The sequence below is a fragment of the Cyanistes caeruleus genome, chromosome 4 (genome assembly GCF_971803275.1).
Source record: "Cyanistes caeruleus chromosome 4, bCyaCae1.hap1.1, whole genome shotgun sequence".
Classification (NCBI taxonomy): Eukaryota; Metazoa; Chordata; class Aves; order Passeriformes; family Paridae; genus Cyanistes; species Cyanistes caeruleus.
The window spans coordinates 55,370,821-55,385,625 of NC_141704.1; the positions used below are offsets into that span (position 1 = coordinate 55,370,821).

Genomic DNA, 14,805 nt, shown 5'->3' on the forward strand with positions numbered 1-14,805 from the left:
TGCACCTGGAACCAGGGGAAAAAACCTAAGCTTTGAGGCACCAAGCTTTGGAAGACACCTAAAATGGCAGCAAAGCATTCTGCTCTGGGTCAAAAGAAAAGATTATGTGCTTAAAGACATAGTGTGTGCATATTCCAGCTGTAACACAACCAGTCTCACCAAAGCATCTGCTTTTCTTCACAAAGTCCACCTCATCCAGTGTGGCTACACCAGTACTACATCAATTTCATGGCAGGTATCACAGTAGCAGTGTGGAGACTGACTGCCACAGCATGAGTAGAAATAGTAGACTAAGCTGTACAGGAGAAATACTGACACAATCTTAAACATTGTGATGTACAGAGGGAAGAAAATGCTTGTGCACTGTGTATTTAACCTGACACATTATAGCTCCACTATATTACCCTGCGATGTCAAACTGTAATATAGCATTAAATCAATAACAAAGAAAATGCAAGGTCTTTTTTCCTTCCCCAGGTTGTTCTGGTTTTCTTAAGCTCCCTGTCCTTGAAACTTATGCCACTGCTACAGCTGAAAAAACAGAAGGATCAGCTGTAAACAACTAGATAGATGAGAAGGCTGACAGTGAGTTATAGAATCAGTTCTCTCTTTGGCTATGTATTTACATCTCACCCAAGCTCACATTCACTTAAGGCTTTGATCCAAAGCCACCGGAGCCTCACATGAGGCTCTCGATGCCAACCCAGAATACTGAGCTGCTGCTGAAGGGCCGTATTTACTTCCCAGGCAGGTACATACCCAAGCCATCACTGGCTAGCAGCCTTGGTGGACAGACCTTCCAGGTCTGTCCATTCTGCAGTCAGCACCTGAGCACAGCCCAGACTTTTTAATTTATCTTTTTCCCCATTTTTTTTTTTCCCCAGCTAGAGGACTAGTAGGATGGCTCTCTGCACAAACTGTGTGTCGTCTTTTCTGGTGGGAGAGCTGCATTCCCTTTGGCAGCTTATTCCCCCTCCAGCTCCTCTCCTCCTAGGCCACCAGCAGCAGCTGGAGTGGACACTCTTACACCCTTCCCACACAGCCAAGCACATTCCCAGTGATCAGTCACTCCCACCTCCTTTGAGGAAGACCAGGTATCTGCTGTGCTTCCCTGCCATGCCATCCTCCCCCTCTGTCACACTGCCACACGTCCTAGACTTGTCACCACCTCTTTCTTCTGTCCCTGATGAGCTGTTCCTTGAGGCATCCTGCAGCAGCATCTGCCTTGGCACCACCAACACGGCTGAGCACACAGGGCCTTCACTTCTCAGCCACCTGCAAACCAGGAGGCTCACATCTGATTAAATGTCTTTAAACCTTGGCATACAGGGGATTTGAAAGGCTTCATTCTCACCATTTTCTAGCACTGCATACCTTCACTGTGCTGCTGGCTACACCAAATCTTCATCACCTGTTTGTTTCTGGGTTGGAGAACCTATCTAAGTGGGGATTTGGCAGACAGAAAGAGAAAGAGGGAGGGAGACAGTATTGAGGATTGCACCTTCTGCTTCAGCAGCTGAGAAACATTTCTGCAAAACCACTGGAAACAAGGAGTAACTGAAGTGCTACTGAGGGAATAAATGATTCAGTGAACTTCTGTTAGTGGAGGCAAGGTGTAAGACAGAAAGCACCCAGTTTAAATATAAAATCCTGAGTGAATTACAGAACTGGCAGTTCTCCTTTTTTTCCCCACCTTTCATCTTAGCACTTTATAAGGAAGACACCAAAAACCAGTCTCTTCTGAGTCCAAAAAGTTGCCTTCTTTAGAAAGAAGTATGTTGAATCACTTCTTAGAGAAGAAAACACATGCAGGTAAATACCTTTAAATGACAGCAGCTGGAGAACAGAGCATGAAGTAAGTTTTTATGAAGGACTAAGCAAAACCACTGCCTATCATCTCAGCTCCTGCACAGATGAGGACTTGTGCTAGACCCAACAGTTACCCATGTGTAATATGAATGCTTCTGGACCAACACATTCAACATTCCTTTATTTTATAGAAGTCAAGAGAAAAGGTAAGAGAAGTTCAAAGACACAAAGCAAACGTTACTTAATTCAGCAGTCCATATGGAGGCTTTTTTCCCCCCGTCTGATGTTAACCCACACAAAACAGTGCAGCAATTCTGTGAATATTTTAAGTTTTGCTAATGGTTCCAGTGGGCCACTCTTTTTTCCCTCTGATCATTCATACTGTCAGATCCAGTGTGAATAATGTCAAATACTTGAGCTCTTTTCACTGTTTGGCTCCAGAGCATTAGTCTACTGGAATGAGGACTGTCACTTATGATTTCCAATTCATCAGGGATGCTGAACTACTGTTACACAATTTCAGCAATGTCTGCTTCAGATTTTTCTGACAGATGGGTGATAAATTTTTTTAATTGAGATCATTTCAGGAATACGTAGCTTATATGTAGGATATGTTCAGCCTAATGAAAAGTCCACGGGGCATTTTGAGTCCTGCCTCTTACTTTCACAGCCACAAAAGGCTGAAAAGAGACTGCAGAAATAAGAATCTGTAGATATAAATTTCAGCCCACCCTTCACCTCTGTTCTGTATAGCCAGTTTGGAGATCTCCCAGATTCTTTTATGTTAATACAGCAAGATGCAAAACAAGTCTTTAAAGATGCAAGTTTCATGCAAAAGACATAGAGCCACTAGGCTGATATTGAAATGCCTCGGATTTGACCAAATCAGGACAACATCAAGCTAAATTAAATAAAACAAGCAAATCTACTAACAATAAAGATACCAGAATACTTTGGTCCTCCCTTCCTTTCTGCATATATCACACAGTTTTCTCGAGTATCCTAAGTGGGTGGAGTAAATTCTAACAAAAGTATTAGCAACATTCATTTCCATTCTGTTACCTATCAGTTTTCTGCTGAGATTTTTTTACAGGAATGAGGGTAAATCCTTTTTTCCTTCTGCAGGAAGACAGAGAGCAACCAGCAAGCTCCTGCTGGGCAAGGCAGGGGTGGATGGCTCAGGCAGGCAGAGCATGGCTCAGCCACAGGTTCAGTGTCGCATGGCAAAAGCTTCCCGAGGCTTCTTTGGAAGCACTGGGTTTGGAGGATTCACTCCACCCAGCTCTTAACATCTTCCTCTGACACCCTGGTGGTAGAAATTAAATGGGAAGAATGTGGAAACTGGAAGGCTGGAAGGATAATTGGGACGTGGTGAATATAATTTCCCTCTGCAGCCAGGGAAGATAAACGATTCCTTCCCTATTCCAAATGTGATGCCAAGTGGTGAACAAATGACTCTGCCTTTGACCCAATGTCTTGGCTGTATAGTTATTATAAGCACAGAGGATGAAATCTTGTTCACAAAAATTAGTGTCACTTCCCCTCCAGAAGGACTAGGCAGAGACAGCACTTCATCCTTTTTTGACGTACACCCCTTTAAATAGCAAAGGCAAAACCAGTTCAAATACATACAAATGGGAACTAGAGAATTTAGTTTCCATTTGTAATTAAAGTTTAAGTTTCTTTTGCTCATTAGCATTACAATCTCAATCCTGCAAACTGATCTAGGATGCCAAGTCCTAGATCAATATATTTATATTTTGCAGTGCAAATATTGCAGGTAACGAGGTCAGTGGTGACACACACAGGTTCACTCCTCTCCCCAGTTACCCCCAGATGTATGAATTACAGGGATCCCCAAACTAGAAGTTTGGCTGGACACACGATGGAGAAGCACTCTGTGTGCACAAAGCCAGCTCTGCCTGCAACTATCGATTCCCACCCCGCTCTTTACAGAAACGTGCTGAGGCGCCCTTCAAGGAGAAGGTACAAAACCTGTTCTAAAAAATCCAGTTTACAAGGGTCTGTGCTGTTCAGCTCTCCTTTATGAGGAGCATGCCAGCCTGTGCCCAGACAGCCAACACTGATGGCTCTTGGCTCCAAGTCCACCTTTACAACCGAAGAGCAGCAAGTGTTCTGTGGGAGTGCCAAAGGGATGTTCCATTTCCCAAAACCGCTCTTGCTTCACAGAAAGACTCAATTTCCACGTATTCATGAAATTCTATTTATATATCCGGTGTGCTAATGAGTTACTCAATCGGCAGAGTGAAGCAGGAGCCTGTAACACATCCCCCTGGCAGACTTGCCAACATCCATACCCTTTATTCCCAGCACCTGCCGTAGTTTGTGATGAGCATCTACCGATCACCGAGCACTAGACATCACTCAGCCACACCACCAGCTCTTCAGCACAGCTCCCTGCAAACACATGTATCATTTCTAAATGCTAAAATCTGCTAAATACTCATCATCGTTAATGTTCCATCAGAATAAATTAAACAGAGAACAAGCTAATGGAAAGAATGACAAATTGTATGGATTGTAACTGAGCTGATTTGCCGCAAATTCTTCTCCTGGGGCAGAGAGGCCAGCGAAGGTTCTTTCTAGGATTAGCAATGGTAGCTGTCACTTTTGCTGCTCAGCCTGCCTTTATTCCTGCAAAACCGAAACTCCTCCTCAACAACTCTGCCCGGTACACAGGGAAGGAACATCTGAAGCAGGGAGGCTGCAGCTCCGTGACTGACACGGGAGGCTGGCAGCTGCCAAGAGGGATGCACGGAACTGCGCGGTACCCGCGGGGCTGACCCCTCCGCTTAGCGCTGAGAACAAAGGTAGAGATGACTACGGCTCTGTTTCAAATCACACCGCGGGAAGTTTCCGGCACGATCACTCAGTTGCGGAGAAAAAGTACGCGACATAGAGCACGGGAAGAACTCGGGGGAATTCATGTGAGCACCGTCCCCAGTCGAAAGCGCTTTCCGAAAAGCTCCGTTTTCCCCTCTTATCCCTCCCGCAGCCCGGGGAGGAGGCGCCACCTGCTCCCAAACTGCCGGGAAAGAGGGGACACTTGCCGGGAGAGCGGCGGACTCCTCCGGAGCGTCGCCTCGTCGCTTCCCTTCTCCGAAGAACTTGCCCCGGGCCGGGCCGGGGGACGGCGCCGACGGCCGCGCCCCCGCCCTTCCCCCGTCCCGCACGGCTCCGGGACAGCAGAAATGCTGAATCACGGAGCCGAGGCAGCGGGACCGGGGCCGCGGGGCTCCCCCTGACCCCCACCCGGGGCCGGCCGCCCCCGCCCGCCCGGCCACGGAGCCGGGAGAGGCTCCGTGCGGAGGGGGAGCCGCCACTCACTTGAAGGTGAGCACGCAGAGGGGCCGGTAGGACTTGTGGCTGGTGTTCTCGGCCATGCGCTTGCCCCAGAAGTCGTTGGCGAAGGCGGCGGACACGGGGGCGGCCGCCCGCACGTCGGGGTTGTTCACGATGGCCCAGACGTCGTCGTGCACGAACTCGCCCCGCAGGGAGTTGCCGTAGCAGAGGGCGCAGAGCCCGGCCAGCACCGCCGCCGCCGCCGCCCCGCCGCGCCGCCCGGCCGCCGAGGGGCAGGGGGCGGCTCGGTCCCGGCTGCGGGAGCCCCGCGCCGAGCCCGTCACCATGGCGCGGGGCGCCGCGCTGGCTGCCCCGGCTCGGCCGCCGCCGCCAAGGCGCGGGGAGGCAGCGGCGCCCGCATGGTGCGGGGCGGGCAGCGGGACCGCCGCCGGCCACTCGCGCTCTGCCGAGGCGCAGCCCGGCCGGCTGCAAATAAACAGCGGCCGCCTCCCCGCGCCATCCCTCCTCCTCCTCTTCCTCCTCCTCCTCCTCCTCCTCCCCCCCCCGCGCCCCCTCCCGCACGCATGCTCCTTGCCGCGCTGTCACACCGCCGCCACCTCCTCGGCCCGTCGGCGGGGCGGGCTCTGCCCGCGGGGACCCCGCCGCGCACCGGGGAGGGGACGCGCCCCGGCACGGCGGCACCGGGCGGGGCAGGGTCTGCCGCCGGCGGGGAGCGCCGTCCCCGCTCTCCCAGGAGAAGGGTGCGGGGCTGTCCCGGTGCCAGCGCCTCCTCCGACCCCCCCGCGGACAGCTCCCCTGTGGGCTGCGCTCAGCTGGTCATCCCCGCCGGCCCCACGGCACCCAGGGAGTGCGCGCTGCTCCGGTACCGGCGCTGCTGCGCCGCATCCCCGCCGCTCCACGGCATCAGTGCCGGCCCGCGTCCTCCACGCTGCAGCGTCGGCTGTACCAAACAGCCCCCCACTGTGTCCTGCTGGAGGGAAAGGCATTTTGGTGCCGCAAAACTTGTTTTCTCTACTCTGGTCCATTTCCTGATACTCTTCCAAAATCGTTTGAAAGCTGCAGTGTGTCCCCACCCTCCCATAGATGACCTTTCTCGTGTTAGTGACAAGCCCCAATAACTTGAGGAAAGGCCACGGTCAGACCATCTATTTATATCAAAACTATGTAGTCATAGATTCCTCAAAAACCAGAAAAACAAGGACTCTATTAATGGGGTTTTATCCTTTAAAGACAACCTTCTGCTTAAAACTAAACAAAGCAATAACACCACTTGGCAAAGAGGCTTTGATACAATTAGGTGAATGAACGCAGTGGACATACTTTGAATTTTATTTCTTAAGATACTCTGAGCAGGGCTCACCAGCAGCCCGTGCAGTTCCAAGCTGCTCCCCGTGTGTGTGTGTGTGTGTGTGTGAGTGTGGGAAAAGGAGGGGAGCGTGGAAAGTTCATGCAGGCTGTCCGGGGCAAGCCCGCTCCAGGAGCGCTTTTTCCTCCAGCGTATTTGGCACTTTGAGTAATCTGGTACTTTCCAAGTGCAGCAGAACAGGCTTTTCAGATGCACTTTTGTTATAGCTAAAAATAACAGTTAACTCTGCCTAGGACGGTGTGTTTTTATCCGGGACAGAAGGAAACTCCACAGTCAGAGCCATTAATTCAAACTTTCTCTTTAAGCAGCTGATGACATTTAGGCAGTTGGCTGCATGGTGTTTTCATCAGCAGTGGGAGACCACTTGTGATAGTGTGTTGGTCTTTATTTTCACCAAGGTTTCAAAGCCTAGGCATTAAGAGCTGGACTGCCAAAGCTGATGCACGGGAACAGGAAGGGTTTCCAGAGGCACCCAAGGACCAGAGCCCACGAGGACCCTGCAGCTCTGGAAGCAGCCTCACTACTGCACATGTGCCTAAGAGGTGGAATCAAGAGTTTTTGTTGACATTAATTAAAATAGTGGTTGGGGGCAGTGGGGGGATGTGGAGAGGAATGGACTATAACATGGACTGTAATGCTGAGGAAGACAAAAACAGTGTGAAAGATTATAGGTTGAAATTGTCTTGCAGTAGACTGCACATAATATTTTAAATTCTAAATTACTCAGCTGAACAAAATCTGCAATCCCCTAGCCCAGGGGGTTAGCGGGCTGTCCCTCCCAAAAAGACCCCTGGTCCTTCACGTCCATGGATCAGAGTCCTCACAGCCTTTCCTCATCAATGTCTTGCAGCTTTCTGTCCTTCTCCATCATCACAGGCTGGGGGCAGCCCACTGACAGCCTGCCCCTGCCACAAAACAGGGCCCAGGGCTGCCAGCAGGCAGCTTGGCCCAGGGGCAGGGACAGGTCTCTCCATTTGTTATCCAGGACTGTGGGACATGTCCCTGCTGTGTCACAAGTCCTGCTGTCCATTCCTTGAGCTTAACTAGTTCTTAATAAAAATCTCACGAAAAATGCAGAGTTCTAAATCAGTAAATGATGGAGAGGTGACAGAAAATAATTTTCCCATCAATGAATTTCCTGACAATGTCTTCTGACAGTATCATCCACAGCCATTTAACATCACACAGTACAGCAGGCACGCTCTCTGGAATAAATAGCACAGCTTCTCATACAGATCCACAACAGCCTGCTCTCTTCCAATAACCCACCACGCTTGATTAACACCAAAAAGAGAGAGATGGCAGTCCTGACCCCCTCAGGACTCCTTCCCCTCACACTCTTTAGGAAGGCAGCTATACTGGCCATTGGTTTTCATCTGGCACAGAAATCTAGACTTTGCAACGGAGAAAAACCCAATTTATTTTTAAACCATTTTCTTATGTGCTTATTGAAATGTTATGCATAAACATGTAGTTAACGCTGATTTGCCAAGTCCTTCTATGACAAGAAAATCTATTCTCACTTCTCCATGTCAGACCAGCTTTTTCCTTTTTTCCATCAAGCAAACATCTGAAAGAGACAAAGCAATGCTCCAGCCAGCCATTGAGGAAGACCTTGCATTCTTCACACCAAGACCCACTGAAACACTAACATATCACCTTCTACTTTCTCCACAGAGGGAAACATTACCTCGTCACGCAGCCGTCCCCATCACAGATTACATTCAAGATGTTGTCTGTTGCTAGAAGTCCTGTCCACCTTTAAAGAAAGTAACAGCAAAAATAATTCAGAGAGCAGAACAAATAGTGAACACTGCTGTATTCTGGATGTCAGATTTGTACTATTGTCTATGGTATGGAGTCACAGACACAGAGGGAGAGGAAAGAGAGAGAGAGAAAGGAGAGAATAAAGAGATGGGTGATTTGCTCCAAAGTTGCTTTGCTACTTCCAAAAATGTTATCTAATAAGAAGCATTTCCTTCTTCTGTAAGTCTTGGTTCTTTCTCTACATGAAGTAGCCATGTCATTCATTGCCTCTGAAATGTGAAGCCAAAATGCTCCTCAGAAAAGCCGGCTGAGTTCTGGAATTGTGTGTAGTCGAAGTACTCCAGCTATTTGCCTGCTTCCTTGTATTTCAATCACAAGTTTTGTGCCAGCTATATAAAAAAGATTAACAAATGGCTGTTAAAACTAGAGACCTTGAAACTGCTAATTGAGCAGAGCTCATTTCTTCTAAAGCAGGAAAGTTTTGCTTCCACTTGGAGTAAAACATACGGCAGCCAATGCAAGGCAGGAGACACATTTGAGCAGATACACTTCAAAGGGTTGAGCACTGATTGATCTATTATCTGACAATTGCAACTGCTCAAAGGCAGAGAGAAACTGCAAATGTTTTGAGTTTCGAGCTTAAACCCGGAGTTCTGAAGAGTTAAGCTTTGCATTGACTGATTAAAGTATAAGAATGCAGTAAATACAGTTTAAAAGTTAAATTACCATATGGTCATAGCTAGAGGTAAATTTCAAAAGTAGCATATGTAAATAGTTTCTTGCTGTCTGAGCAAATAATTTTACATTTAAACGAAGTCATTTGGTATCTGGTCCAATTGATTTCTGCTTGCAGTCAGTTACTGCAATTCATTTCAGCTGCCCCAGGATGAAACTGTATCTGACACGTGTAGAATCTTCAGTGGATACAGGTTACATTCGTATGGTTAAAAACGAACCAAGTTTGGCATCTTAAATCCAGTGTGCTGCCTGTGCTGGGAGAGCTTTGGACAGACAGAGAGCAATCCACGTGGGCCTGAACCCCTCCTAGGAGTTCTGTGCAGACATAACTCTGTTTACTCAGGTAGGATTTGCACTTTGGAGTTACTGGGAGCATTGCAACAGTGAAACGCTGTACTGTGATTTGATGGAGCATTCAAAATTATGTTCCTTTTTCCTTGTTACCAAATTGCTTCTAAGTCTATTCAGGCGACAGAAAGTTTGTCTTTGGTGAATTCTTCTTACAGCCCAGTGAAAGTTCCTGGTTTTGCTTTCACTTTCAGCTGTGGCCAAGAGCCAGAACAAACAGGAGAGGAAAACTTAGTACCTTGGTCCTGTGATCCTTAGGAGACAAAGAAATCCAATATCCTCAGGATGACCTATCCTTCTCAAAGGGGATATGGTGTTTCAAGTTCAGCCCACAACCCCCTAGTAAGCCTTCTCACCATGGCAGTCACAGACTGTGTTAAGTATTAGCCCTGAAAATTCCAGCCCCTCAGTATCTACCAAGTGATATCAACAAGAAAATATAACATGGTAAGCTCTGCTTGGTGGGTCCTCGTGGATGCTCATTTCCCACCCCTGACACAGATGGCAAGTAACAGAGAATCAACCCTCTTCACATCCATTTGTCACCTGTTTCATATGCTTGCACAAAATGAGAGCTTTCAAGCTCAGAAAAAGCTTGCCATAGTTGTTACTGGATTAGAGGGAATCTCTTTCTCAGCTCATACAACAAATGCATATTCTGCCTTTGAAGAGACCTGAGTTAAGCCTTAGTCCATGGGCAGGGTTGTACAGAGGCTTTGAACCTTCGCAGTGGATGGAACATCCATGATTTGACACTCTACCAGAAAATGGTAGGGTGACTTATGTAATCTCAGTTTAAAGGTCAGGGACAATACAAAGGTGGGACAAGCCCCAATAATGAGAATAATTGGATTCTTCATCTGCTTAGAGGAAGCAGACTGGCATAGGCAGATGAGGTTGCCCACTCCAGAAGGTTCACTCATCGGCTGAGGAGATCTGTGCTTTCCACTTTTGTGTGAATGACTTGGGTGTTCAGAAACCCCATGATGAAACTGAGAGTGGAGGAGCAAAAGCATTTTTCTTCCCTCACTGAGCATGGATCTGCACTTCTCCTCTGCTGGAAGCATTGTAGAAATTTCCCAAAGCCAAAGAAAGTCCTCAGCCTTGCCCTTGCCTGACAGATCTTTTTTATTGCATCAGAGCAAGGGAAAAGTGCAGGCAATAGGGCTTGAGTCATAAGAGTTATCACTTGTAACAGTCATCTATTTCTTGCTGATTAACTACAAGACAGTTCAAGCTGAATTTTTATGCACTTCATGGAAATCAGTTAATGACTCAGAACCACAAAAATGAAAAAGGGAAAACCCAACCCAAGACAGGCCCACTTCTGGATAAGCAAATGAGAAATTCATAAGTGACCCAACATAGTTTTCACTTACATTGCGTAGTGCTGGATGACATTTTCACTCTTTCACTCCAAGCAGAATGTTTTTGAGGCTGTTTAAAGAAAATCCTGCTAGAGAAAAGTTGTTTTAAAAGGCTAGCTTTCCTGAGAATTGGACATTAGTAACTCAGACACCACACGCTTCCCACGAGGCTGTGCAAGGACACGTATATTGTCATGTGGCTGTACAGTTGGATGCTGAGCTGCTGAGGTCAAGTGCAGGGTAGGAAACTCTGACCAACATTTAGTGGTTGGGATTCATATTGCCCCTGTAGGGAGACATCGGATTTGGAAGATGGATCTGATTTTGGTGAGATAAAGGAGGCATTTTCTACTTGGACTGTACTGAAACAGTTAATTTGACCCTATACTCACTTTTTAAAGTTCGCTGTAGGTTCCCCAGTGCAATTGTCTCTCAAAAGTTCATATGCAAAAATAAAAACAGAGGTTAAAGACCCTGAGTCTGTTCCCTATCCAGATTCAGTTGGTTTTGTTTTCTGTGAATCTCTCTGCTGGAATACAGCAGCAGCTCTAAAAGTAACTGATTTATACAAAAGATATTCTGGCATCCCTACATTAGATTGAATTGCATTCACTGCAAAAGGTCTGATAAAATCAGACTGTTGGATAAAATCAGGAAATCTCTACATTTATTCTCTGATTACCAGGCAAGCTCAATTTCATCATGGTGAAGTAGAAGCCAGTGGTTGCAATTACCTTTCTTTCTTTTCATCCATTTTTTAATATTTGGGTTTAGGATGGAAAAATTACAAATTAATAAATCTGCACCAAGTCCAGTCAAGACTCTCCATAATAGTATTATTCATATCTCTATTATTAGCAACAGCTGGAATAAATTTTAGCACAAATATTAAAATCTATATTGTAGAATAAGCCACATGGAGTCACTGTAATTTGAGGTGGGTGGAAGTTTCCATAAAAGCTACTGGGAAAAGAATATGACATTATCTTTCTTCAGGTGACTTCCTTGGATTTTATTTTTGCAAGCAGCTACAGTTTTATTTTGCAATAAAAGAACTCGAAATAAGCTTAACTTTCTGGAGTTTATGTTGAACAAACACTCACAATAAACCATAATAAAACAATGCATCAATCATTCACTCTGGGCTCTGCTTCTGTTCGCTGGTTCTCTTACACTGAGGTGTACTGAACAGCTCTGGCTGTGTTAGAGCAAAGTGCCCAAGCACAGCCACAACAACCTAAGCCGGCTATTGGGAAAGCTGAGGAGTTTTCCCACCAGTTAGCTTTTGACTGGTTCTGTCCCTGCTGTTTTCCCAAGGCATTTTAGAAATTATCAGCCAGCCAATAAATCAGTTAAAAAATCAAAGCAGAAAAACCCTGTACCGCTTCTCAGAGGAAACAATCTGAAAACCTGATTGAGGGGGGCAGCATCAGGAGGAAGCAGGATGGAGAAGGAGGCAGCTGGGAATGATTGGAGTAGCTTTCCTGTGTTCCCTTTTCCCTCTCCATTGTTTCCACAGACCTTGAATCTAAAGTGACCCTCAAATTGAGGGTAGGATAAAAGGATCACTCCCCAGTAATCCCTGCTCTTCAGCGCTGTTCTGCACTCACAAGTCTGCTGCGGACAGGTAAAATATGTTGTAATACTCAAGGAATTTTTAATAAAAATATTAATCCTATTTTGAATGGAAGTGATTATTTAGATGTGGAAGCAACAGAAGGATCAGTAGACGTGCTGTGAGAATGGTAGGTGCAGATGACACCTGAGGCATCAAGATGCCAGCAGATCTTTGTGCAGCTTTTCAGGACCCCCTAAACTGCAAAACAGAGTGAAAGAGAGGACAGACTATAGAACAAAGCCCTAGAGAAGTGATGAGAGGCAGAAAAAAAGCAGGCTTAGAGCCATCAAACTCCCAGACAAGGAGAGAAAAATAAATCGTAATCCATGGATGGAACAGGATGAAGAACACATGAGGATGTGAGAGCTTGTGCAAATCCTGGTTTATTTTGGCTAAAATCACCTTTCCCTCTTCCATCAGCTCACATTGTTACATAGTTACTGTACAGTTCTATGGCTAGAAATATGGCAGTGAAAATAATTATGAGCCATATGCTCTAACAAACACCTTTTATCCAAATGAATGCAAACTCTTGGCTCTCCTGAAACGCTCTAGCGAGACATATGTGTGACTTTCCCCAGTTTTCCCTAAGACAAGTGCACACTTACTTGCTCATGGTTTCCAGCTCCTCCTGCTAATGGGGACTGAAGAACTCCTTCCTTTCAGTCTCTCCAAGGAGATGAGTCTTGCTTGCTTTCTTATGCCCACTCACAACTCCCTTCAGTGTTTCAGATAATTTCTTCTGCCTGATTCCACTCCAGCTTTCTTCTCAGTCTGTAGAACTTCTAACCTTTGCATCTCTATTGCTAAACATTTTAAAAAATAAGGTACTGAGCTATGCCTAGTTTAGTGCTCACAAAATTTCCCATGGCTTCAGCCCAAAGCCATCTGCAGTTCAGCTGAAACACTCCTAGAATCCCTCAATAGGAGTCTGGAAGCTTTCCGGACAGCATCTGGAGCCTGGAAGGCACAGAAACCAAAACAAGTCTCAGTTTGGGAGCAAATCTAGCAAATTCAGTGTTACTGAACCTGCTTGGTAACACATCTCTGCAGGGTTTTCTGTCACCTCTAGTAGACCACTCCTAGCACATCTGCCCCTTCCATCCTTGGGACATCACCAAATTCAGGGGCCCATCTCAGGTTCCTCTGACCTCCCTGACACATCCTCGATCCTTCTTAGATTTTCCTGTGTGCTGTCCAGAGGCTTCCAGAGATGCTCCATGGCCCAGCATACCTTAACTACTGCCAAGTTCATGGCACAGCTCTGTTCCTTGGGCATAAGGCAACCTTTTCTTTTGTAGATTAGAGGTCACGGACACCGAGCTTCTCTGGAAGCTGCCTCAGGAATAATGAGTGATCTCTGTAAGACCTAAGGATTTTTGTGATTCTCATCAATATCACCTTCTCAGGGCAAAAAGGCCAACACTATCCAGTATAAACAAAAAAGATAATAATAGCAAACAAACCATTCTACCAAACCACACTACACCTCTGTACACTTAGTCCTTCCTTAGGAAAAGACAGAGAGAAAGAAATTAATTACCTGAGAGCCAATTTCAATTGTACCACTGCTGCTTAAACAGACCTACTGGTTAAAAGGGTAAAAACACATGAAAACTAATACTTTCATAAGGGAAAGGACTGGAGAGGAGCCTAAAGGAAAACTCAGGCACAGCCCAACTTCAAAGAAGCACTGCAGAGACCCACGCTTTGTAGTTTGGGCCTATTTCTTGTTATCTCTGAACTTACATAGATTGGCAATTGTGAAGAAGAGGAAAATCATACAGATGGGGGTTAGTATTTTTTTGGCATGAGGCTGGCGTCTGCCTGGGAAATTAATCCGTGCTAAGCTGCAGTAAGCTGAGCTGCTGAGTTTGAATTCATGTCACTGAGACCACTTATACCCACCACTGGTCTATAAACTCTTATTAGTCAGACCTGACAGTGGGTGACATCTTGATGAAAGGAATAGCCTATGGATCACCATCCATTCACTATCAGTTCACAACAATGATTTTAAATGAGCCATTTTCCCAAAGACCACATACCAAAATATTTTGGGGGGATAAATTAAGTGATACTGGGAGATTTTTGTTGCTGTTGTTTTTTAAAAAAGGATTAGAAGGTCTCAGAGTTCTTTGTCACTGAAATAACCACGTGTGTCAGCTAAATTGGCAGAGCTATTAGATTTAGATTCTAGAAAGGGTTCCTTAGATGTTGATGTCTTGGATACCTCCCAAAAGATTTGCTCTCTGGACAGTTGAAGAAAAATAAAATTAGAAGGGAAAAGTAGCTCACAGGCACAGCTAGTGTTTTCACTTTTTCTGAATATCACACGGTACGAGATGTTGATGAGAAAAGACGGACTTATGAGGGGTGACTTGACAGGAATCACATTTTCATTTCCTCCATAAAATTTTTGCAAGATTTTCTCTCTCTCTAGTGGCCACCTTGATGTTGTTGCCTTT

The 14,805-nt window shown here is 46.2% G+C and overlaps 1 protein-coding gene across 1 annotated transcript in view; it reads right to left on the reverse strand.

Annotated features, from left to right (window-relative positions):
* The window catches only part of TMTC1 (transmembrane O-mannosyltransferase targeting cadherins 1), a 142,423-nt gene extending 136,949 nt beyond the window's left edge, over positions 1-5,474 (reverse strand). The window contains exon 1 of the mRNA XM_086884757.1: positions 5,158-5,474. Within this exon, the coding sequence (XP_086740883.1) occupies positions 5,158-5,459 (302 nt within the window). The 5' untranslated portion in view covers positions 5,460-5,474. The remainder of the gene's footprint in view (positions 1-5,157) is intronic.
* Between the last annotated feature and the right edge of the window lie 9,331 nt (positions 5,475-14,805).